At 38.9% G+C, this 24,619-nt stretch overlaps 6 protein-coding genes across 11 annotated transcripts in view; 3 read left to right on the top strand and 3 right to left on the bottom strand.

The window, feature by feature from the left end:
* The first annotated feature begins 4,021 nt into the window (after positions 1–4,021).
* On the top strand, positions 4,022–6,222 carry LOC104818113 (GATA transcription factor 21). Its single transcript, XM_010547570.2, has 3 exons — positions 4,022–4,437; positions 4,736–5,159; positions 5,560–6,222. Exons 1-3 carry the CDS (start codon positions 4,213–4,215, stop codon positions 5,913–5,915), a joined length of 1,005 nt encoding a protein of 334 aa, XP_010545872.1. The 5' UTR covers positions 4,022–4,212; the 3' UTR covers positions 5,916–6,222.
* Positions 6,223–7,846: 1,624 nt separating this feature from the next.
* On the top strand, positions 7,847–10,829 carry LOC104817752. Of its 6 annotated transcripts, none has more exons than XM_010547037.2 (12): positions 7,847–8,030; positions 8,133–8,189; positions 8,291–8,342; positions 8,449–8,522; positions 8,607–8,737; positions 8,828–8,903; positions 9,012–9,088; positions 9,183–9,431; positions 9,600–9,983; positions 10,066–10,188; positions 10,283–10,350; positions 10,522–10,829. In XM_010547037.2, coding segments are annotated over exons 1-12 (1,317 nt in total). In that variant the 5' UTR covers positions 7,847–8,005; the 3' UTR covers positions 10,523–10,829. The 6 variants fall into 6 exon arrangements, with proteins under 6 accessions (XP_010545339.1, XP_010545338.1, XP_010545337.1 ...); XM_010547036.2 differs by having other exon boundaries at positions 7,850–8,030; positions 8,613–8,737; positions 10,054–10,188; XM_010547035.2 differs by having other exon boundaries at positions 7,851–8,030; positions 10,054–10,188.
* A 1,527-nt stretch (positions 10,830–12,356) lies between these two features.
* Positions 12,357–13,373, bottom strand: LOC104818112 (transcription factor MYB1R1). Its single transcript, XM_010547569.2, has 3 exons — positions 12,925–13,373; positions 12,649–12,845; positions 12,357–12,566 (listed from the first exon to the last, which is right to left on the bottom strand). The coding sequence occupies exons 1-3, from the start codon at positions 13,196–13,198 to the stop codon at positions 12,357–12,359; spliced, it is 681 nt and encodes a 226-aa protein (XP_010545871.1). The 5' UTR covers positions 13,199–13,373.
* Positions 13,374–13,824: 451 nt separating this feature from the next.
* LOC104817751 (inactive protein kinase SELMODRAFT_444075) lies at positions 13,825–17,835 on the bottom strand. Its single transcript, XM_010547034.1, has 9 exons — positions 16,960–17,835; positions 16,509–16,663; positions 16,325–16,419; positions 15,175–16,196; positions 14,922–15,082; positions 14,754–14,830; positions 14,503–14,650; positions 14,269–14,418; positions 13,825–14,172 (listed from the first exon to the last, which is right to left on the bottom strand). Exons 1-9 carry the CDS (start codon positions 17,126–17,128, stop codon positions 14,122–14,124), a joined length of 2,028 nt encoding a protein of 675 aa, XP_010545336.1. The 5' UTR covers positions 17,129–17,835; the 3' UTR covers positions 13,825–14,121.
* A 2,029-nt stretch (positions 17,836–19,864) lies between these two features.
* On the top strand, positions 19,865–21,141 carry LOC104817749 (serine acetyltransferase 5-like). The gene is made up of 2 exons (XM_010547032.2): positions 19,865–20,460; positions 20,543–21,141. The coding sequence occupies exons 1-2, from the start codon at positions 20,047–20,049 to the stop codon at positions 21,035–21,037; spliced, it is 909 nt and encodes a 302-aa protein (XP_010545334.1). The 5' UTR covers positions 19,865–20,046; the 3' UTR covers positions 21,038–21,141.
* A 161-nt stretch (positions 21,142–21,302) lies between these two features.
* The window catches only part of LOC104817750 (pollen-specific protein SF21), a 3,766-nt gene continuing 449 nt past the window's right edge, over positions 21,303–24,619 (bottom strand). The window contains exons 2-12 of the mRNA XM_019203047.1: positions 24,507–24,616; positions 23,221–23,320; positions 23,003–23,100; positions 22,791–22,879; positions 22,617–22,677; positions 22,449–22,535; positions 22,277–22,354; positions 22,126–22,182; positions 21,976–22,031; positions 21,752–21,887; positions 21,303–21,651 (exon numbers count right to left, since the gene is read on the bottom strand). Coding sequence (XP_019058592.1) covers positions 21,436–21,651; positions 21,752–21,887; positions 21,976–22,031; positions 22,126–22,182; positions 22,277–22,354; positions 22,449–22,535; positions 22,617–22,677; positions 22,791–22,879; positions 23,003–23,100; positions 23,221–23,320; positions 24,507–24,566 — 1,038 coding nt within the window. The 5' untranslated portion in view covers positions 24,567–24,616 and the 3' untranslated portion in view covers positions 21,303–21,435. The remainder of the gene's footprint in view (positions 21,652–21,751; positions 21,888–21,975; positions 22,032–22,125; positions 22,183–22,276; positions 22,355–22,448; positions 22,536–22,616; positions 22,678–22,790; positions 22,880–23,002; positions 23,101–23,220; positions 23,321–24,506; positions 24,617–24,619) is intronic.

Raw genomic sequence — 24,619 nt, 5'->3', positions numbered from 1 at the left:
TGGAATTTTTCAACCGAAATTGCGGTTAGAAATCCGTTGGAAAATTCCAACGGATGCCGGTTGGAAATCCGTTCGAAATTTCCAACGGAAAAATTCGTTGCAATTCCGTTGAAAATTCCAACGGTTTTCCAACGGATACCGATTTCTAACGACGAAATTCCAACGGATAAATCCGTTGGAAATCCGTTGGAAACGTTAATTTTCAACGGAAATTTGGCCATTTCCAACGGATTTACCCGTTGGAAATGACCATTTTTTTTGTAGTGATATATTTTTTTTTTAAAATAAATAAATAACTTTTACAAATGAATTATTTGGACTGGCTCGGTTTGGCCCGATCCGAATGCGGAATATATAAGATCGGACTTCGAGGTTAACTATATAGACCCGAAAGAAATTGGGTCAGCCCAAGTCCTAACCCGAAACCTTAGGACCGAGTGCGAACTCAGATTGGGTTGGCCCGATTGACCTAATTTATATGCAGACATTTCAGTATTCGCTTTTATAAAAATATATCAATATTCAATTATTAAATTATATTCGATTCGTTTCAGTTTCGATACCTATAAAAAAATCTTTGAACCTCACACATGGAAAAAAAAAACATATCACCATAAAAATAATGCACTTAAGTTCTCTTGGTGGAATACATATTTATAACTCTGGGCCAAAGTTCATATACATAGGCCAACCAGCCAACGGGTGAAGGAAAGAGAATTAGGATTTTATGGTAGAGTGCGAAGTTGGAGTTTAGAGAATCGATTTAAGGAATTAAGAGAGTTAGATTTATATAGAACTAAAGTCATTTCTAGAAATTTAAAATGAACTAATTGTAGTGTTACTTTTGAACCCCATCTAACTTAACACCATTTTTATATGATCCATATACAAAGACTGCTCTTGGATCGGAGGTTTATCTAGTCAGCGCGTCCGAAGGGCAGGAGATAGGGGTCCTCCGTTATAAAAAAAAAAAAAATTTAACACCATTTTCAAAGTCAAATAGTTCAATTCTATTACCTAGTGATATAAATTTTCTTGTGGAACCTTGATAGAGTAACGTTTTTCCTAGAAATTTGCTTACATCAAAACACTTGAAATCGTATATTGGACCTTCGGAATATGTATTTAGTAAGCTATAGATACAAACTAATATATATATATATATGTGTGTGTGTGTGTGTGAACGTTCAGAAGAAATGTATGCCAAGAAGAAAAACCAACACATACGTGAACACTAATGCCCACGTTGGACATGCAACATGTCAGTAGCATGGATATGACACATAATATAGATATGAATACTTCAAAAGAATATACTTTGTCTAACTTCGATCGTAATGTTATGACGCAAATGTGTATATTAAATTATGCACAAATTAGACACAAAACTTTGAATTCAATTACCCAATAGTATTATAGAAAAACTTAACAAAATTTAGTATCATAAAACTCATCCTGCGCATGGGATGTATAATGGGATATGGTTTTCCATTTAATATCACACAACCGTTATTTAAAAAATACAGTGGAATGAAATAAAAAAGTTACAAATAAAATTTTATTTAGATTCAACTATAAAAATATAAATTAAATATTATTTTCCCTGGAAAGAATCTGAACTTTATTCGTCTCATTTCTACTCTGTCTGATTTCATTTTGTTTCATCCTATTGAATGTTATCATCTAGAATACGCAATCATCCATGCATGTAAAATATTTTAACGGGTATAATCGTAATTTTTGGATCCTACTATATTTCTCGATGCTTATACATCAAATATATTGATTGAAATTTTATTATAGTGGTCCAAAATATCACAGTAAAAATCTTATGAGGGCCAAATTCCAATCCCTTATTTGAATATATATGAGACTAAGGTTTTAACCATGATGATTACCGTTAATTTACATTTTTTTTGTTGTTGTTGCATTGCATTGATTTCCAGATTAGTCAACGGAATTATTAAATATGTGCAAGAAAATTGACGTGTGTGGTGCTTCGGGAAGAGAGGGAAAAATCCTCGAGGAGAGAGATATAAATGAAGTCCTAAAACATAGGGTTACCTGTCATCCATTTTAGACAATCGATAACTAATCCCACGATGTCTTTGGTCTCTGACAGAACAAAACCATGCAGCTACCTATTTAGATCTCTGTCTTTTCATCCTCTTCCTTAGATCTCTCTGTCTATATATACATATATATATATGTGTATCTCACATTGAGAATCAATTGTCGGTCCGTCCCATAACCCTTTTTAACCTTTATTTGTATCACAATTAAAAATTAACTTTAGACTTTAGGAACTGAATGGTAAATACAATACTGAAAAGCAATGTATCATCAACTTAGGGGGATCAAAGTTTTCTTCTTATTTACCATTTTATCCCCCCTCCAAAAAAAAAATCTTCATAACTATTATTATTATTTTTATTCATAGCAGTATTCCATGCCATGTGATGGGCTTTCTGGTATTGCATCCTCATATGTAAACAAGTTGTCGCTAGAAAACTCAGAAGGGTTGCTCACTTTTGCTTTTTGTCTCTTCTGTATATGATCTAGGTTTTCAAAGTTTCTCTCTCTCTCATATATATACATATATATACATATTATTGAGAATGAGCTACTAGAAACATGTAAGACAATAGAATCGGAGACACGGAGAGTTGTTGGTTTGAACTTTGAAGTAACAGATCAAATGATGGATCTGTAATCATAAACTAGTTGATAGATCCTTGAGAATGAACATATATAAAGATTATGGGCTAATTATTTAAGAGAAGAGAGAGAGAGAGAGAGAGAGAGAGAGAGAGAGAGAGAGAGAGAGAGATGGTCTCGATGACAGGCAGAGAGAGAGAGAGGGAGAGAGAGAGAGAGAGAGAGAGAGAGAGAGAGTCAGAGAGACACAGAGGGAGAGTGGGGGTCCTGAGTGATCTGTACAATCTGATCTAAAGGAAATGAATGCATTTGGCTATACTAAGGTGGGGGTTCTTTCTTTCTTTGCCTTTCTATACCTATCTCATGTCCATTCCTCCCTCTCTCTCTCTCTCTCTCTCTCTCTTATGTTTTCCATGTTGATGGAACCTAAAATTAAACTCTACCGCATCTAATGAAAGTTAGCTTTCACACGCATGCCTTGCACGCTTCACTACATCTAAATTATGTGTACTTGCAATTTTTTATCTGTAACGAACTCCAACGCTGTTGCAAAAGAAAAAGAGTATCAAACGATAATCGTTTAAGCTGCTGTAATTTTCTTACAAGATATTTTGCATTAATTGCCATTATATATTCCGTGGTACAGAGTTTTTTTTTTATAATTACTTCAATTTATATCCATGGATATCAAACATTTTTTTTATTAAAATGAAGTTCAAAACCATAATATATAGAGAAAAGAAATTGATGATATAGGGTATATAATACCATGTGTAGATGTAATTTTCACCCGGTAGATTTTTTCTTTTGAAGAAATTGTGTGATCCAAAATTTGGCTTTTCCCATCTTTTTTTTTCATATGGAGCCTTGAGATATATGAAACCCTAGCTTTTGAAAAGACCAAGTAAAAAGGATGTTTATTTGTTTTTTCAGAGGAAAATCATATGTTCATTATCATTATTTATGTGGCCCTAAATCTCCCGCTTTGATTTTTAAAGTTTATTTTCAGAATTAGGGTTTCTGTGGGGTAACTAAATTGCAGATAGGGTTCTTCTGCATGGGGTCGTCCAGTACCATTCCACATACACACACTTTGTCTCATATGTTTGTTTGTATGGGTGTCCTGGAGTCACGTGAACCTCATAATTATATTATTTTTTGTGTCTAATTTCGGCGACATATTTATAAATTTTAAAACAATTATCTATGATATATCTCTTTGCCTGTTGCTATAAACAAAAAATTACATGTTATTTCTTTTGACAAGTGATGTACGCGTGGGAGTTGATACATACATAGGCATGACCATATACACACATTAACCATGTCATATTAATTCAATCATATTTTTAGCCATTCACACACTCACACACACATATATATATATATATAGTGTTTGGCTCGTGTCTCTCACCCTTTAAAATAGATCTAAGTACGTATAGCTCGGACCCTTTTTGCCTTCTCTGATATCTCCCAATCTCTCTTCCTCCTTTGTGTTTCACCAACTTCAAAGCTTACATCTCTCTCTCTCTCTCTCTCCCTCTCTCCCTCTCAATGAATTCGAATTTTCATTACCCTATAGATCTCAATGAAGATCAAAACCACCAACCCTTTTTCTGTACTATTGGATCGTCTCATCATCAAGCTTCTTCCTCATCGTCTACATCATCTTCGTCTCTCTCGTACCTCCCTTTCTTGATCAACTCTCAGCAAGAACACGTTGGTTATAACACTGCCAATTACCATGGCGATCATGATTGTCTCTCCCAACCCCTCGAGGTATATTTCGAATTACTAGACTGTGATCCGTACATTCAAATTATGTTTGTTGATCCATTGATCATTAGAGAAAACAATACATATCTTAGTTTATAAGAATGGTTAGCTTGGTTCTTTTGACTTCGAGACATGAGATCACACGGATATCAGTGTAAAAATATTACATCTTTATATCTCCTGTTGTAACTTTTAAACGATATTGATTACCACTATATGTGTGTGTATATATATATATATATGATAATATATGTGTTTATTATCACTAGTTTAGGGTTGATCTTGTGTATATGAATTTCAGGCGAAGATGTTGACGTCAAACGGTGGATCATCATGTGATCACATGGTGCCAAAGAAGGAGACAAGACTGAAACTGACAATAAGGAAGAAAGAACAGAGGACCGATCTCCCTCTTGTTCAGAACCAGACAAAATCCAATCAGAGCGCTTCGTCGCCGACCACAACCACCGTCAAGTGGATGTCTTCGAAGATGAGGCTGATGAAGAAGATGATCGCCCACAAACGGCCCATGGATCGAAATCTCCACGATGTTGATCACAAGAAGAAAACTTCCCCCGATCACTCTACAGTCTACGACAATGGTCATGGTCACAACAATGGCGTGATTAGGGTTTGCTCTGATTGTAACACCACCAAGACTCCTCTATGGAGAAGTGGCCCTAGAGGTCCAAAGGTAAATCCCCACAGCAATTATCAAATTCAATCTTCTTTTATTTATACATAAAGTTTTTCATGTTATATATAAACCCATCATACCATGTTAATTCCCCGTAACACATGTTCCAAGATATCACTGGTTGAAGTCGCTATAATAGAACAATTCAAATTAAATAACATTTATTTTCTTTTTTATATATATTTTGTTATTTAAGAAACACTTGTAATAGAACAATTCAAATTAAACGACATTTATTTTCTTTTTTAATTATATATATTTTGTCATTTCAGTCATATTTCTCTTGTATCTTTTACATCTAGTGTCCAAGTGGATTCTATGTTGGCTGGTATAATTTCACATTCTCATGTCCGAAACTAAAGCTGATTTAATATATTATTAAGATTTATTTTTTTATCATAAAGTATTATGTTGATCTTAATCCGCAGTTACCGCCGGCTCCAACGATTCTCCGGCAGGACAGCCGCCGCAGCAGCTAGCGTTGGCGAAGAAGAAGACACATAACAAGAACAAGAGAACTAGCGACCATTTCAGCCCACCGCCGAAGGCCAAGAAGTGCAAGATCACGGCAGTTGATGCCTCGCCGGCGGCGGCGGATGATTCAGGAACTCAGAGCAAATCTTCTCCGTCGTCTTCGTCCTCTTCGTCGTCGAACAAATTCGGTTTCGATGATCTGACGATAATATTGAGCAAGAGCTCGGCGTTTCAGAAAGTTTTCCCACAAGATGAGAGAGAAGCCGCCATTTTGCTCATGGCTCTATCGTATGGGATGGTTCACGGTTGACAAGACAAATTTTCACAAAAGTGGACCACATATATATATTTATATATATAAGTTATATAGTATAATAATTGATTGTTAAATCTCGGTTTGGTCGTAGAATGTTTTCTTATTATTTAGTTTTGCAGTAGCGGTCTAATCAGGAGTGAAACACCATATAATAAGAGAGTGAGTTGCTAGGTTTTCTATTACTATATGGACCTCTTGAACAGGTTGATAACCAGATCATATGGGTCTTCTTGTTCATTTACCTCTTCCATCATGCAATGAGATCCGAGAAACAATTAATATAAATCATAGTTTTCATTTACCATTTCCAAGTTATTAAATATGTATATGTTTATATCAATATAGAATAGTTTGATATTTTCTTGAATGAATATCTCGTTGGGCAATGTTGCAATGAAATGTTGTTCACATAAAACACAAATGGAGGGAGGCAAAGATCCTTAATGTGAGAACGTGAAAGTCGTACAAAACAAGAGATGTGTAAGAAGATAACATATTTGTGTTGCATATTATGGCTACGAGTTCTAATTCTCCGCTATGGAAAGCAACAAAAAAAAAAAAGAGAGAGAGAAAAATCCCACAAATTTATTTTATTCCCAATTTTTAGCATAATGATTAGTTTTCCCGTTGAATATTTATATAATATTATTTTTTTGTTGGGTTGACCACTCGATTTACACAGCAGAAAAAAGAAAAGAAGATTTCTCTCTCTCTTCTTCACTCTACCTTCTTTAAAATTTCATGTCTGCTGCATTATTATATATACGCATATACACACACACATACACACACATTTGAGACAATAGCAATGATAGCTTCTTTAATTTCTGACAATACCCCTTTTATTTTCCGGTATAATATCCCCGTTTATTTAAGAATAGAATATGAAAATGGTAGGCTTTGACAAAGAACCTAGCGTAGCTTCTGATCACTTGAACTAGGTAAACTCCATCCTGTCAAAACATCTGCACGAGGAGGAGAGACCAATATATATATATATATATATATATGTATATATTGATTCAAAGACATGTTTTAATTTCTTACATAACAATTCTATTCATTAACATCATTGTTAATAGTTTCGAGAGGTTTCTCGTCTTCTTTCTCATTTTCTAAGCATTTCTCAACAACCAAATAAGGTGCAAACAAATAGATTAAACAAATATGGTATTAGAGCAGTACAAAAAGAGTGATTAATAAATATACGCGGTTCATTATATTTATCTAAAAGAAGAAATGTTTAATTTTGTTTTCAAACAGAAGAAGCATGAGAAAGCCTGTTGGGTATTTTTGGATCGTCGTTGACATAAAAAAAAAACACACTTTTTTATTCATATAATAGCATAGGAATTTTGTGGTTTTAGTTACGATCCAATATATTTCTCTTTTGACCGAAGATGAGAGAGAGTGTGATCTCTACATTGGATCTTAGCGCGAAACAGATTTTTAACATTTTTTTTTTGCATTGTTTATTGTTGTTTTATACTCTAATATTGGTTCACAAGCCATTCCACTCCCAAAATTCGATTTTGGGTCGGAACAGATTATATTTCACATTGGTTTCGGAGTGTTGGGCTCTAAGATTGGTTCACATTTCTCGCAAGAAGAACCGGTTATTGGATTCCGGTTATTCAAGTTGGTTTGGGTTCTCCGTTTGTTGTGAAATTTAACTCTCTTATTTGTTTTCCGTTCTTTCCCTTCTTCGCCTTTTGAAAATTCAGAGAATATGCAGAACTTGTTTACAAGTCTTCAAAAAATTTGTTAAAATTTTCTCAATTTTGTTTTTTGCACGTCTTAGTTTTTGTGAGTTTGATTTTAAAAAAAAGAAATATAAAATTATTTGAAGCATAAAGTGAGACAAAACAAAAGTAGGAATTTGGCATTTACATTGTTTTGGGACTGTGTTTTGAAATGGGCAGAGCTTCGGTTACGGGACCCTCACCATTGAAATCCAGCCACAAGTGTATGTTTCCATCTGATCCTCCTCTCTCTCTCTCTCTGTTTTCCTTCCGTTTTCTCTCCATCCAAACAATCAAACCCTAGATTCAGCCAAACCCATTTTACTTCTGTATCCGCAAGAAATGCCAGGAACTATTCAGGTCTCAGGTACACGAAAAAAGGAGCTAACTTTCGATTCGAATTCGATTTCGGAGAACACCCTTTTGCTAATTTAGCCCTAATTCGTGTTCATCTTGTTCATATTCACAGTTTCTGGTCTCAGTGACGTTCAGACATCTTCAGGATCCTCAGACACTTCCATTAAAGGTCCCATTTTGCTTATCTCTTAAGTCCCTTGACGTTTCCGTTTCTATGATCAGATAACGATTCATCACTGAAAGCTTCGATCTCTTCCCCCCTTGTCTCAGTTTCCATGGGAAAGACAGAGTATCAAACTTCGGATTCAGGAGACTACAGTTTGTAATTTCCTCCTTTATTATTGAAATCTACTCTCTAATTTTCGATTTTTTTTTTCTGGTGAAAAGATTGAAACTTTGTTGTCTCTTCAATGTATCCATTGGCACAGCCCTGTTACGACTCTGCGAGATAAGTTGACTGTTACATTGGTAGATGCTAACGGAAACGACGTATCGCGTAGAGGTATCTTTCTGTTTGCACTTAGGATCATGGATAGATAGCTTATATCATTTAAATCGATTCTGGATTTGGTAATTTTGGAGGTAGAAATAGAGAACAGACTGATAATAGAGAGAGGTTTCTTGGAAGAGAAGCTTCAAATCGAAGGTCGTGGAAATGTGCTTCTGAAACTGCAGTTTGTTCTCAGTGAAGAAGATCGTGATCGCATCCGTTTCTTGGTACTGATGCTCTGCTTTGCATATTATTCAGAATGATCCAGTCTTTGTCCTTGGCTGATCATTGGAATTGTTATTTCGGGTTCTTTGCAGAGACAATCTGCACTGAGAAAGAAGCATGAGGAGCTAGTCTATGGCAATGCTTCAAAACCTAAATTCATAGCCTCAGGTTTGATCTCCAAACACATTAGTGTTTTTGATGAGATGAGAGTTGTGTTTCTGAATTTTTGTTCTGTTTTTCTTGTTCTTGATGTTATGAGAGCTCTGTCTTCTCTAGATCCAAGAAAAATGGCTGCAGATGAACATGTAAATCCAGAGAGAAATAAGTGTTTGTCTCAAGAAACCGAGTTCAAAGTAGGTTTACGATGATTCAGATGCTCGGTCATGTTGTTTATGTATGCACCTCAAGAGATTTCTGCTCTGTCCATTGATTTTTCAACTGATTTAGTCTAATGCAGATGGAGAACCTGTCACCTCAACTCCTGTTTCATTACGGCGGTCTTCTTCAGATGTTTTTGCAATTAAGGAATCTTCAGAGGTCATAAAATCTGAAACCGTCTCGTTTGTTAAAGAAAATTCGTGTTTGGACAAACTGGAGACAGGCAAGAAACCAAAGGCGATGAGGCGGAGTATGTCAGAGAGAAATCTTACCAATGTGAAGAAAATGATAACCGCATTTGAGACAGGACTCACTCAGGTACATCCAGTTCTGTGACTTTGACTAAGAACTTAACATAAATTTTGCAGTTTGTCAGGAGCATTTTGGATTAAGATTCTGAGAAATTGTGGGTCAGGAATAGAACTGAACCCATTTTGTTTGTGAGGAACGTAGTGATTAAATTCCGTAGGACTCGATGTGGGACAGGATAAGAAGATTGGGGCAACACAGAAGACAATGTATACAGAGAATGATCATCAATGCAATGATTTATTAAGACACACCAAAGATGAGAAGACAATGGTTTCAATGGACAAGAATCTGGAAGAACAACCTAGAAGAAGTAACTCATTAAGCAAGCAGAGGAGAAAACGAAGTTCTGTTGCAGAGGGAAGGGAAGAGAAACAGATCAAATTTACATGTACTGAGGATTTTCGACAGTACAATATCCGAGGTTCCCGTCTCTGGATATTTCCGGACGGAGCAAAGGATTCATGCACGACAGCTTCTGGAACAAGGCATTTCGATTCGCCAGGAGCAAATGGGGTTCGGGCAAATACTGATTCCTGCGTTAGAGAAAACACCAGTGAGGTATGAATTCATAATCTTGAATATAAATCTTATCAGGGTGATGCATTTTCTGAGTTTCTGCTTTTTCCAGAATCCTCTTCAGAAGGGCTTTAATGGCGGTAGCTATGCCAAAACCAACTACAAGTGGAAGAACATTCAAAGATCAAAGAAACCAAAGCCCGAGACTTCTGAAGATTCTGAGAGATCCAGGGGACCTGTTGGGCAGGTTTGGTCTATAAGACAAAAGGGCTTCAAAAAGTTCAATTTTTTCCTTGCAACCGATTCTGATATTTCCATTACTTCATCATATGAACTTACAGGTAATGAGAGCTTTGATCATGGTGGGTTTTGCAAGTCTAGTACTTTTGACCCGACAAAGAAAAAACTGGTGCGTATACACACAACTACAATTTGTGACCTACTGAGCCGTGAACGTTGCTTTTATACAGAAGTTGAAGATTTTTTAATTAGGTTTCTTGCTGTTGAAGTTACCGGAAGACTGGTTCGTTTTACTGTATGTTTGAGCTGATATCTCTTTGCTTGTTTATTCCTTCTGCAGATAAATCCACTTGAGATGGAGATGTTGCTTCATGTGGGGCATTTCGTTGGCAAACGCCTTCAGATTCTTTTTAAACCCGATTGTAATAAATGTATATTCTCACTGATAAATTTTCTAAGATGCTTGATATCCATCGAAGACATGGGAACATCGAGAAAGTTTCGTCCTTTATCAACGAAACCCATTCGGGTCTTCCAAAAATCTGAGCTTTATAACGACGCAGTTGAAGCCGGAAACCAGAGCAGGGTTTAAGATGATATCTTCAAATGTTATGGAAAGAAGTGGAATAAAGTAAAAGATTTGGGAGAGTACGCGACTATGTGAAAGTTTAGGGGTTGTTTCGTAATTAGCTCAAATTTATGAGGAGCAAAGATAAGTTTCTCGAAACTTTTATTATGGTCGAGCCAAACAAAGCTTACGGAGAGTGAAGTCGATTTTCGGGGAAAATTGGAATAGGAGAAGACAGAAAAAGGGGAAATCTTTCTCCTCGCGGCAGATTGTACGGTCCCCGACAACAACGTTTGGAATGTTTTTACTTCTCGGTATTGGCTTCCTCTACATGGGCTACGATTTCTCCGCAAGCTCTTCACCTTCTATTGCCCTGACAAAGTTGGTTTTTCAGTCACGGTATTCATTTCTGCAGCTTTCGAGCAAGGTTTTTTCGTGGGTGTTTCCTGAAATTCGGAATTTCGGATGATATTTTGATGGCCCATTTCGGTAATTCTTCATCCACCGAGAGCCGGTTGAGACCTAGGGTTTTCACACTGTTCCTGTGACAAAGATGTTATTTTCAGTGGGGGTTTCGTTTCCCCTCAAGTTGCAGTTCCTAAGGTAACTTTAATTTGAGAGTGAACAAAATGCTCTTATAAATCTGGAATTCCGCAAGAACTGTGGTCGGAAATTGGACTGAATCTTGAAACTCAATACAGTTTCTGCAGTTGAGGGAACTGAGAGAAGCCATGGAAATACATAACACAGGAATTTGCAGTGAAGGGTCTCCTTCTTACCCTGATGAGAAAATTGAAGATCCAAGCATGGGGTGCTTTTCGGTTCGGATTCGGTATTGAACTATAACGATTCGGTTTTTATATTAACTTCAGATCAATTTGGCTCGATTTTATTTTGGTTTAGTTCGGTTTGAATTCGTTTTTTTATGAATAAAAGAAATCATTTTAAAAAAACTATCCGTTTGTTCGATTATTTTTTATCCGATTTAGATTCGATTTATTTGGATTTAGAAAAATCATAAACTTTTTTTTTTAATGTCAGTTTAGACTTGGTTATGATTAAATTCGGTTAATAACAGTTTTTTATATTGATTTTCTAAAACCAATGTCTATAAAACAAATGCTACTCATATAAAGTATTTATTTTGATTCCAAATATGGACAGTTTTAATGGATTAGACTAACCCAATATGCGAATATATATTTTGTTTATCCAAAATGAAAAGGGGAGAGAAATTAAATAAGATAGCGTATGAGACGACATGGAAAATATAACAAATTCCATTTACGTAAATGATGACGATAGTGGTGCATCTCATCTACCATTACGACGGATACTAATAAAATTTATCCATGATGCCACATTCCTCTCTCTAATTATCTATTTATTTTATCATATAATCATAATTAATAAGAAGACGAAATCATTAAAATTATAATTTCAGAAGGCAAACAAACCCTCGAAGACAATAATGGAAATCCGAGCCATGCACGCACTAACATTACACTGAATATCCAAAAGAATTAACAAAGTTGAACAGATGAAAACCAGACTACGTTTATAAACAATTTTGGACCGTCAAAATACATATAATTATTATATATCTTTTACGTAACGCTGATAACGAGAAGAGACGCAGAAGAAGAAGGTCCTTTGTTCGTCTGTGGAGATTGCAGGACTGTGAGCTTTAGCTCAAGATCGGGTCCTCCTCCGCTGCTGCCCGACCCGGTTTTATTCGGGCTTGGATCATATCCAAGGTCAGGACTGATTAATCCGTGTTTCCAAACACCGACTCCGTTAACATCATCGGCCGAGACCTGTTCATATATACAGATACAACGGTGCATGTGGTAAACGTTTTGACAATATATATGGTGATCTTGTGGAGTATTCATTTACCATATCGAAGAGGCTGGCACGGCGTTTCTTCTTGTGGAGGGTTGCTCGACGGAGAAAGTACTTCTGGGCATGGCTTGCCACTTGAGTAGGCGTTTTCGTGACCACGAAGTTTCGAGAAATCCCTCTCCAGTCTCCTTTCCCCAGCTTCTGTAACCCTAAAAGAAACTTCATGTGCTCCTCCTCCGTCCATGGAACCCCTTTCATCACAAAAAAAAAAACTCGGAAAGATGGACGAAAGATGGAAACTTTGGATGTGGGTTATGGAAAAGTTTTGACCTTTCTTGCGGTCGGGCGACGTAGGGGCGATGCCGTCGGAAAGATAGCCGGAGAAAGAGGCGGAGGAGGAGGATGAGGAGGAAAACGCCGCTGGCAAAGAGTTCATGCTGAAGCTTTTCTTCATGGCGGCGGAGGAATCCGGCGGCGGAGGAGGAGAAGAGGCGGTGGGGAGGTCGAGCTGGACGCCGAAGAGCCTAACCCCTGTTCTGTTGTAAGAAGAACACGTTCTTGAGTTGTGTCCTATGTTTCCACAGTGTGAGCATTTCCTCCCCATTGTCGCAGAGAGAGAGAGAGAGAGAGAGAGAGAGAGAGAGAGATGATGATGATGATGGTGGTGGATTGGATTGGAGAGAGTTGGGGGGTTTATGAGAAATGGGTGCAGAGCACACCCAGAGAAGATGATTGGATAGACCGAGTTATTACATTTTCTGGGGTTATACTTTTTGCTTTAATCTTTTTTTTTGTCAACTTGTCGTTTTTCTAATTTAACCAATAAGAGGACGAGTAACAGATCGAAAGGAAACAAAAACCAAAAAAAAAGGGGTCTACGTATATAGATTATGAATATAGATAGATCATCTACAACATTTGAATGGATACAATTGAGCTGAATATTATATATATATATATATATACACAATATTCGACCTGATTAAACGTATAATCATTGAAATACGTATATACACACACACACTGGTGAGTGTGTGTATATGTATTTGTCTTTTGTATCCATAAAAAGCTGATGCTGTGTGTGTGGAAATGTATCTTTCCAAGTAAAAGTTTTTCAGACAAAAGAATGTAGCTTTCTGGTTGGATCCTCCGATGGTGTTGGGGAGGTGGGTACGTGGCGGTAAGCTGACCAGAGAATTTGTCGGAAAATAAATAAAATTTAAGAAAATAGAGGGAAAAAAAGGGTCTTTGTTTACTTATTTAGTGATTTGATCAACCAACACCACACCCACACTTAAGAGTATAATACTAGTTTAAGGTACTCAAATTGATAATTTTTTTTTTTTTGAAAAGATACCCTAAAGTTATCATATTTGAAGCTATATGTCCCAATGGGACTTACACATATTCACAAACCCAGAACAAGGAACATGGAACAGAATTCTACAGACAGAAACTTACACTTTTACCAGTACCAATCCATCTTTGTCTGAAACTCCATAACCAAGCTTCCGAAGCTCACAACGGCTAGTTGTTCGTTGGGTTCATGACAATGTCTCCTTCTAACATCCTCAACACCTTCACCAGGAAACAGAACAGTCCCAGAAAATCAGAGAAAACAATGGATAAAGTTTGCAACTTTCACATTATCCAGAGATGAATCTTTGATCAAACCTGGGACATTCGCGGCCTGGAATAAGGGTCACGACGTATACACAAGTAAGCACACCAAGCCATTCGGTAAACTTCCTCCTCTTTGTAGCAGTTCATCAAACGTGGGTCGAGAAGCTCGTGTATCGAGTGTTTCTGAAGCAACGGCCTCGCCTGAAATGATTTTGTTCTGATGAGAAATAGATACAAAGATGGAAACTTGCAACATGGGTTGAACCGAACAGAGAGAGAGCTTACCCATTCGGTTAGGCATTGTTGCCCTTTCGGCCTCTTCAAGTCCATAGCTTTCCGTCCCGTTATAAGATCAACTAAGACGACCCCGAATGAGTAAACGTCAGCTTTCTCTGTAATTTGTCCGCTTTGAGCGTATTCGGGGGCCAAGTACCTGAAAGCGGAGCGAGGTTTCTTTATCTTTCCTGTTTTTGTTCCATGGGTTAAGAGTTACAGAGCAAGATAAGAAGAAATTCATATCAAGACAACGGCTGTACCCAAAAGTTCCGATCACCCGGGTTTCAACTCCTTTGTCTCCTTCCGGCTGCCACCTCGCTAATCCGAAATCCCCAACCTGGAAATCAATTCATGTACATGTATTTAAAATCTTCAAGATTTGTACTGAAGAAGATCTCAAAGTATGAGCAGAGCAGAGCAGACAATACCAAGGGCTCATAATCATGGGTGACTAGAATATTGTTAGGACGCATATCCCGGTGTACGATACAGCCAACCCTGCATTCCTCGTGAAGGTATCTCAATCCTCGAGCTGCTCCAACCGCAATCTTTTGCCGTGCTGACCATCCCAATGGTTTTCTACCCTGACCTGCAAAAATCCAATTAATATCGTCAGTTCAGACAAGAAAGAACGAAGCAAACATATGTGCGGCTTGCTGGTAAATGTACGAGAGAGTTTACCGTAAAGATGAGTATGCAAAGATCCATTGCAGATATACTCGTAAACGAGCAGCCTTCTCCCATCCTCCACACACAATCCAATGAGCATGACAACGTTCCGATGTTGAGCACAGCTCAAGACTTCAACTTCAGAGCAGAATTCCCGGTCACCCTGTGTGCTTGCTATCTTATACTGTTTGACAGCAATGACTTGACCATCGGACAAGGTCCCTTTGTGGACCGAACCAAACCCTCCTTCAGCCAAGAAATTCTCCCGAGAAAACCCTTTTGTCGAGGTCTCCAGCTCGGCATAAGTGAACCACCTTGGTGGGTTCCCGAATTTTGGTGCCTTGTGCTGACATATCGAGCATAATGGAGGAGGTCCAGCAGGTGGCTTTCTTGATAACGATACAACTTCACGTACGCTTTTGTTTAGGCTTAAATCGGATTTCTGTTTTTGCTTTCCCATCTCGGGTTCTTTTCTCAAGATTGCGAGCTTCAGAGCTGAAAATTTGGATTTTCTCGGAGTCTCTGCAGGAACTTTAGATAAATCTCCGCTGGGACTGAGAATATCAGCTGTTGCAGGATGAGAAGACGATGCCATGGATAAAGGGCTCCACTTTTCACCATCCGAGTCAGAATCTGATTCAAAGAAGCTCCTATTCTCTTCACTGATCCAAGAATTTTCATTCTTCAGGATCTCAAGGACTCTATATGCAAGAAATGGTGAAGCTCCCGCATCAGAGCTAGATATCGAAGAAGCTCCAATATCGGTTGTCGTCAGTGATGAGCCTTCTTGGTCTGGACTGCTAGCCGGAGTCACAAATGGTTCCCTTTGAATACTAAACCCAACATTTCCAGATTCTTCTGGATGTTCCCAAGCCTCGACATCTTTCACAGATAGGCTGGAAATCGCTTCTGGGCGTTGTGTATCTGCATTTCTAATCAAGTTGAGACGAAGAACCTTTGGCTGAGACTTGTTAATAACCACAAGATTGCACTGCAGCTGCTCCATACAGCACTTCTTCTCATGCTTCAACCCCCTGTTTTCAGAAGAAATGTTATAGTCAAAAATCAAAACAAGCCCGTGTCGAGATCAAGAAACAATGCCGAAAGTAAAACAGAACATGAAACCGAACAAAAGCATGGAAATATGGTGTATATGAAGCACCTGTCCAGTATCACCCAGTTTGAGTTCGCCTTCTTGGCTTCAGAAGCAACAACTCCATCAGGCGGGGCAGAAACAATTTTGATCCTGACCTTTATCTGCACGCAGAAACCGAAATCTAAGTTTTCATTAGGGATAGAATGGCTTACGATTATAACGATCCAGATTTGCACAAGTGGGTTTTCACCTTCTCTGCATCATAAACATTGTGCAACTGAAACATCATCTGTGAACAAGAATCTTGAATGTCATCCTTCCGATCTAAATTGGTTCCAGGGAGATATCTCCCGTGTCCAGTGGTGCAGTCACTAGTGAACCTGGAGAAACCCCATATCCTTTTACCTGAGACAAAACAGTGCATCAGTTTCCACATTCTTACATTGAAACTGGTAAAAAAAACCAGGCAAAACACAGAAAAGAAAAGGCGGCATATCACCAAAACTAGTGATGTGATAAAAACACTGAGAATCAACAGAGATCTCCAGTCCCAACAAATTCCAGACGAAGTACTCATAAAACACCAAGAATCAACAAAAGAGACAACATTTTAAGCCAAAGATTTTATGCCCAAGTTCAAAGACTTGAATAGGACATGAAAGGAAATGAGATTAGACAAAGGAGGAGAGAAAAAATTTTACTTGAGGAGTGAGCAGGAACAAGCACAAGAAGCTTAATACGATCCCCAGGTTGAACAACATGAGTTAAAGTCCACAATATAGCAGCTCTTGGGATTTCCTTTGAAGCCCTTACAGCAACCAACACTTTCTTCCCTACAACCCTTCTCTCTCTAAAACCCTTCTGCTTCATTCTCCCAAAAATTTGAAGAAACCCTGTTCGAATTTTCAATCTTGTGCTATACACTTGTTCCTTCCCAAACCCATTTTCAGAAATGAGAAATTGGGAGCATCACGCAAGCCAAGATGCCTTTTTTTTCTCGGAGATGGCGATAGAAGGCGGAAAAAGAGAGGAAAAAAAGTTGGAAAATTTGTGTGTGTGATTCAATGTCTCTCTGCCTTTTTTTATCTTCTCCGCTTTACAAGAGCCATCTGAGAAACCCAAGAACAGATGCACAGAACACAACAGCGAAACCCCCCATCTTTTCTTCTCTTTCTAGCTAAACCCCATATCAAGTTTCTGCAACCACGAGGCTAGATCTCTCTCTCTCTCCCTTTCTAACACACACACAGAGAGCCGAGAAACTAGGGTTTTTTTCTGGCCTTCAGCTCACGAAAATGGTGTGAGCTTAGCATGAAAAAAAAACTGTTCCTCATTCGGTGGGCAGAAGCTGTTGTAGTAGGCCAGAATTTTGGAGGGGTTTTCAACACCGATCTTCGAAAAGAAGATAAAGAATTCGGTAATGACAATTACAGGAGACAAGGAAAGATCCAAAATTTCCGAACAAGCTTAAACAAATGAAGAAAAGGACAAAACAGAAGAGCTGGCTTGGTAACGAAATGAGAATTTTTGGTAATATTAGGAACTACTGTGATATATCATGGGATGATGAGCTTCTCCTTCTTCCCTTGTCTCTCTCTCCCTCTGCAATTTTATTTATTTATTTATTTATTTTTCTACTTTTTAAATCTCCAATGATAAAAAAAAAAAGGGGGAAAACAAGAATAAAAGAATTGTCCTCAAAGGTCTCTTCTGCTTTATTCTAAAGAGGGCAAAAGGCAGTGTCAAAGGATTTGATCTTACAAAAAAAATTCAATTTCTGAATTTGATTTCAATATTAAGAGTATCGTAATATGACCGTTTCTTTCTTCATGTTCAAGTTACTCCAAAAGCTTCTTCTTCCCATCACGGAATCGATTCTTATATATATATATATATATATATATATATATATATATATACATATTTCTTACTTTATTTTTCAAAAAAAATTAATTTTAACTCATAAATTCTTGCGGAATAAAGAAAATATTGCATCTTTTTTTTTTTGTAATGCAATGCATGTAGATATTATTTCCTTCTCGGTTTCAACAAATGTGAAATGGTCATAATAATAATAATAATATAATCATGTGTTCCTTTATTTCAGTGGGGAGATGTGAGAAAAAAGGTTGGAAACTGATGTCCCCTTTGATAAAGTTGGAGGCTTGCTCCACCAAATCCAGTCTAATGACATAATGATCGAATTTATTCCATGTCATATATATATATATATATATGTATCATAAATAATTTTATTTTGAATTGGGGAAAAAATGAGATGTATATCTTACTGTAACCGTAGAGTAAATGAGCAAAACCAATTTCACCATTACTATAGTGACAGAAAAGGCATCTCTATGTGTGCCGTGGACCCATTCATTCATATCTGGATCTATATCTAATCACTTTAATAGCATTACAAACATGTATATATAATTATATATATATACACGCACGCATATTATCTATTCCAACTTTCTGGATTCCTTGGTTGCTAAGTGTTCGCTTTTTTTTTTTCTTGGCTTTACTTGTCTCGAAATTATGATCAAATGAGTGAGGGAAAGCTTTTTATTCGCCTCTTCCAACGGTAACTAATTATCTCTCATAATCATTCTCTTCTTCGGTGTCGAAATAAGAGGCGGGTGGAGAAATCCAGATAATTTGATAAAGATTATGATCATCGTATCGAGAGATTGGAGGTTCGATTATTTGTCTATTCACCTTTTGCCCGTCAGTTTATGACTGATTTAACTTCTATGTGTGTGTTTGCCAACTCCTTTACATAGATAAAGGTTTACCCAACGCGTTTGAAAGATATTAATTGGAATTATCCATAATATAAAAATAAATAAATAAATCAGATGCTGAAAATTTATCTTAGCAGAAGAGAAGTGGCGAATACAGAGGATAATATATGGTAACCTTCTTGCATCGTGAAAAGGAAAAAAGGGATGTACAGATAAATAGAATTTTTTGAGATTTTTTAGAGAAAAAGATCATCGGGATTATGATATCACATGCGGAATGATCTCGGTTGACGAGAAAACGTGCTGGAACAAACCCGTTTCGAGGGAAAAAAACATTAGTTAGAGTATGAGGATCGTTGCTGAACCGAGGAGCAGTACCAAAGACGAGAAACCATACGTACGTGGACTAAGAGAATAGTACTACGTCTCTCTTGTGTGAAGCAATTACAAATAGTTGGCATCGCAAACAGAGAACGTCCGATGCCGGAATGTCGCCGGAAAACATTTCTCCGGCGAGTGTATATCCATTAGCTTGCGGGGTTGAGTTATACAATGACGGATGGATCGGTGTTTGTGAGATCTCCGGTTATGGGACTGAAAAGATGTGAGCAACACAAGGGGATGGGAATCACCTTAGGTATGTACTTTAGTTTTTGGTACCAAACCGGTTTAGTACCGATAAGATTGATTTCTGTACAAAACCGGTATACTAAACCGGTCTTCTGTACCGTGTTTCCACGGAACCAGAGTCGGTAGAATCTTCTGGCAATATAGTGACCGTCGATCTAAATGGATAAAGTTAATCCGACGGTCAATCTCTTGGTCAACTCACTAACGTGAAAAGTAATCAAATCAACGGTCCTGATGTTGATCCATTATCACGAGACGTGATCGACTTTTATCCTGATTTTTTCTGGATTTAAATTAAACAATCGGAAGTTGAAAAATCACGCCTTGAACATTGGAACTCGCAGGTTGGTGGAACAATCCGTTTCTCTGATCGTCGCCGCGAAATTGACCGTTCGGTCATCCACCACGACGATGCCACCCGCCGGAGAAATCCTTCAGGCGCATCTGAAGAAGGAGCAGAAGTTTTCCGACGCCGAAGCAGTGACAGCGGAGGCGGAGGCGGAGGCGGTTGGATTGTGGACACAGATCAAGGCGGAGGCTCGCCGCGATGCGGAGGCGGAGCCGGCGCTTGCGAGCTACCTCTACTCGACGATTCTGTCGCACTCCTCGCTCGAGCGGTCTCTGTCGTTCCATCTCGGCAACAAGCTCTGCTCCTCTACGCTTCTCTCCACTCTTCTCTACGATCTCTTCCTCAATACCTTCTCCTCCGATCCCTCTCTTCGCACCGCAACGGTGGCCGATCTTCGTGCCGTTCGCGTCCGGGACCCGGCGTGCGTCTCCTTCTCTCATTGCCTCCTCAACTACAAGGGGTTCTTGGCCATTCAGGTGATTCCGCATCGTTCGTTTACTTTCCGATCATTTCCTTTCCAGATTTTTTGAATTTTTTTTTGAATCCGTGATGAATCAGGCGCATAGGATCGCGCATAAGCTGTGGACTCAGTCGCGGAAGCCACTAGCTCTGGCTCTTCAGTCACGGGTCTCCGACGTGTTCGCCGTCGATATCCACCCGGCGGCGAAGTTCGGGAAGGGAATACTCCTCGACCACGCCACCGGAGTTGTCATCGGAGAGACGGCGGTGGTGGGGAACAACGTCTCGATCCTCCACCACGTGACGCTCGGGGGAACGGGAAAAGCGTGCGGGGACCGGCACCCGAAGATCGGAGACGGAGTCCTGATCGGCGCCGGAGCAACAATCCTCGGGAACGTGAAGATCGGCGCCGGAGCCAAGATAGGCGCGGGATCGGTAGTGCTGATCGATGTGCCGCCGCGGTCAACGGCCGTTGGGAACCCAGCGAGGCTTGTCGGAGGAAAGGAGAGGCCGGCGATGCACGGCGAGGAGTGTCCCGGGGAGTCCATGGATCACACCTCCTTCATATCGGAATGGTCAGATTACATCATCTGAATTCTCTCTTAGTTTTGCCTCTGCGTTAGAATTAGAAAGCGAAAACCTTTCAATCTGCAATGGCTATCGAGAACAAAGATAGAATGCAATTAGATTCATACGAATTTCTCTTATTATTGAATCAAATTCCTTAACAAAACGGATGTTACATGAACATTTACACACACAAATGAAACAATTACAACTGATAACTCAAAAAGTTGACTCCTTTTTCAATGGCTGACTACAGAAGAATGCGTTAAAAGCGTGTTTTCCCTCTTTTTTTTTGTGCCCTCTTCTTTCTCACTAATCACTTTTACTTACAAGACCTAAGATACAATGCCCAGAAAACTTGGAACAAATCAAGAACAAAACGGGTTAGAAACAGGATGAAGAAAATGAAGAGAGAGGAAGAAGAACTAAGAGGAAACCCGAGTTTTGATAGGCTTAAGCTTCAATCCCATGCTCTCGGGAGAGAGGAGCTCGGGAGAGATGCAAGAAGGGCTGAGAGGACTTCTGGGGCTACCTGTGAAACAGCTTGGTCTATATAACCCATACCCCATCAAGAAATACTCCATTGGTATCAGCATTGCATGTGGTTGCTCTTCTGTCACCATTGATCCACATGCCTGAACCTGAACCAAACGAAAAAAAACAGAAACCCCCGGGAAAAAATTGTCAGAACAGAGAAAACCCGAGGCGTTTTGTGGGTGAAAGTTCACGGCTTTTTTCAACCTCGACCAAGGCACAATATCTTCTGTCCATATTGGCAGCCATATGAACGGTTTCTGAGTAGAACGGAGATTGATCCCCGATGAATACGAGTGTCCTGCATTTTAGTTTCTTCAGTCCACTTGTGATGTCGGGTCTCCTGCATGGCCATTTCGTTTGGGCAAAGATTAGAACAGAGAGTTTTGTCGGTATCAAGACTAACACATAGGCAAAGGTCTGGTTCCTACCGGTCAATTGCTTGCAGAAACCGCATGATGTTTATGCTTTGCCTCTCATCAAGCAGCTGAAACATGACCAACCCACATAGTCAGGATTCATATAGAAAAGCATCTCCAAATTCAATTGATGGATACTGAAAACAGGGGAGAAAACCCGACTCTTCTGCAAGCTTGCACGATATCCGACTCTGGAACCTCTATGTTTCCACGTACTTCCTGTTGCAGATAGAAAGCAGCGTTTTAAAGGTTTCAACTTTAGACACGGAGAGGCTATCGCGCACATATAGAGATACAGGCACTATAGTAATACCTTGCTGAAGTATCTCTGAAGCAAAAGTTCTTTCACCACTCCACACGTACCGTAGAAATATAACAAGTTCGACATGATCTACGAAAATATAATGAAAAAACTGTCAGATGGGAGGGTGGAACTATATGATTGCTCGTTTGTGGAAGTTAGATACAGTCAGCGAAGGAAAAACCTTGTTATAGAACCATTCAGACCAGGACGGCGCCTTGCATACAGGTGAGACAAGTATCAACCCGAGAACCCGTTCCCTATATTTCATCTGTAGATTCAAACTATGACATATAAACATACTGTTTGTATGCTCAGATGAATTGACAGAACATGAAGAGATGTGGCATACAGCGAATAAGGAGAGGATGTAAGCGCCTGCAGTTACTCCCATACACATCACCACCCCAAGTCTGAACAAGAAAGCATATGCAAAGTTAGTGTTAATATTTTCTACGCAAAGGGCTCAGAGAACAAACTTTTCGGCTGAAAGTTCAAGAAGACGGAGAGAAGGCTGTATCATTACCCAAAATAATTGAGAACTTCAAGGATCTGATCTGCTAAGCCTTCAGCAGAAGGCAGAGAATCATTAGGACTAATTGGAGCAGCTCCCAACTGCAAGAGCTCTTCGTGAAAATCCCAGAGAGGGAAAAAAAATCATGTGAGTAATAGCGTTCAGAGAGTAACAAGGCAGACTTGATCATCAAACCCATTTCAAAATGGTAACCGAATGCGGACCTCATGCCCAGGTGGACTGATATGGTAAATGCAGAAGTTATGTAGCAGCAAGGAAGCTGCTTCAGGACAGAAGAATAATCCTTGGAAGCATGACATGTCTGGACAAGAGGGAAAGAAACTGAAATACTCTGCCGTTTAGCCATGCGTTGGTTAGTCAGAAAATATGACGGAAAAAGAAGAATAAAATGATGTATGTAATGAAGGTTCTTTACACTTACGGTTTAGGGCCAAATCAGGATAGGTGATCAATGCTGGCTTCTCTGGGTCTCCACATACAATGACAGACACAACACCAAAGCCGGTTTTCACATGATGCTCCTGAAAGCAATAACCGAGACGTTTCAACAACAGCAAAATGCCAATGGATCGAGAAAGTCACAGAGAATAAACCGATCAAGAAAATGCTGAAACTGTCAGATTTACTTCTCCCCATATCCTAGTATTTTCTAAATTCTTGTCCAAGTGTTATCTTCAGTCACACAAATCTGTTTTCTGTTGTCTCTGCATCCCCAAGCTTGGAATATGACAACTTGCTTTTGGTAGAAAAAAGAATTACTAGTTCGGGCTACCCGGGGGGGGGGGGGGGGGGGGGAGCTATAATCAGTACCTCATCAATCTAACAAAGGACCGAGCTTTTCAACAGAGAATGGCCTAGTTCCAATCATTAAAAAAAAGTAATGACAGTGCAAAAGAGCATCATTGAAATGGAAAATCAGTTATTAAAATAGAAGAAACATATACTACTTTAGTGAGATTTGTTGCCCCATAAACAAAGGGTTTAAACTTGAAAGTGGACAAAAACAGCTGGACATGTTTTTTCTTTTATGAAATCTAAAGGCAATAAGACAAGAATAAGGAATACAGAGAAGATATCTTAAAAGAAAAGATCCCCCAAGAATGCAATCCATCTGTAAGACCATAAAACAATTTCCACAAGCAAAGAATCCTCCAGAAAAGTTATCTGCTTCCCGAATCAGTAGTTCATTTTCACATGTCGGGTTTTAAAGATTTATCTAACTGGAATTGGGAAGAATTCTGCAGAAAACTGTATAAACGGCTAGAATGTTAGGAAATACATTTAATCATGCGAATCCCTCTACGATCAATGATGATATTGTAATATCTTGAGCATGAAATTTGGTAAAGAAAGGGACGAAACGCATTGCCAGATCTTGTAAAGACAATCTTTCAATTGAGTTATTCACCAGAAACAGATGAATGAAACCAATCAAACCCCAATGAAACCAATCTACATGATCTCGATCAGAATATTAACAATGGAGATCCTTTTTCACTCTATTTCAGACAAAACTAGGCTGAAGATCCAATCAGAAGCCTCCCCTTATTGTTTAAGCATTGTTAGGAGAACCCCAGAAAGGAAAGACTAGAAATCAGAGGTACAGCCATATCAGAATTCCATAAACATGTTCAATGAAATTGGAACAAGTCGACGAATTTCAAACACCCAGATAAACAAAACGAATGGGTAATGAAGAGATTGAACCTTGCCACCGAGATAGATCGTCTCAGCATCGACGGAAACGGCGCCGTTCGACTCCGCCATCGGCACCAGCACCTCCGCTTCCGCTTCCGCTTCCGCCGTCGCAGTGGCAGCGG

This window comes from Tarenaya hassleriana, unplaced genomic scaffold (genome assembly GCF_000463585.1).
Source record: "Tarenaya hassleriana unplaced genomic scaffold, ASM46358v1 Cleome28, whole genome shotgun sequence".
NCBI classification, from domain to species: domain Eukaryota; kingdom Viridiplantae; phylum Streptophyta; class Magnoliopsida; order Brassicales; family Cleomaceae; genus Tarenaya; species Tarenaya hassleriana.
The sequence above is the reverse complement of the archived record's forward strand: the minus strand, read 5'-3'. Positions and strand labels throughout refer to the sequence as shown.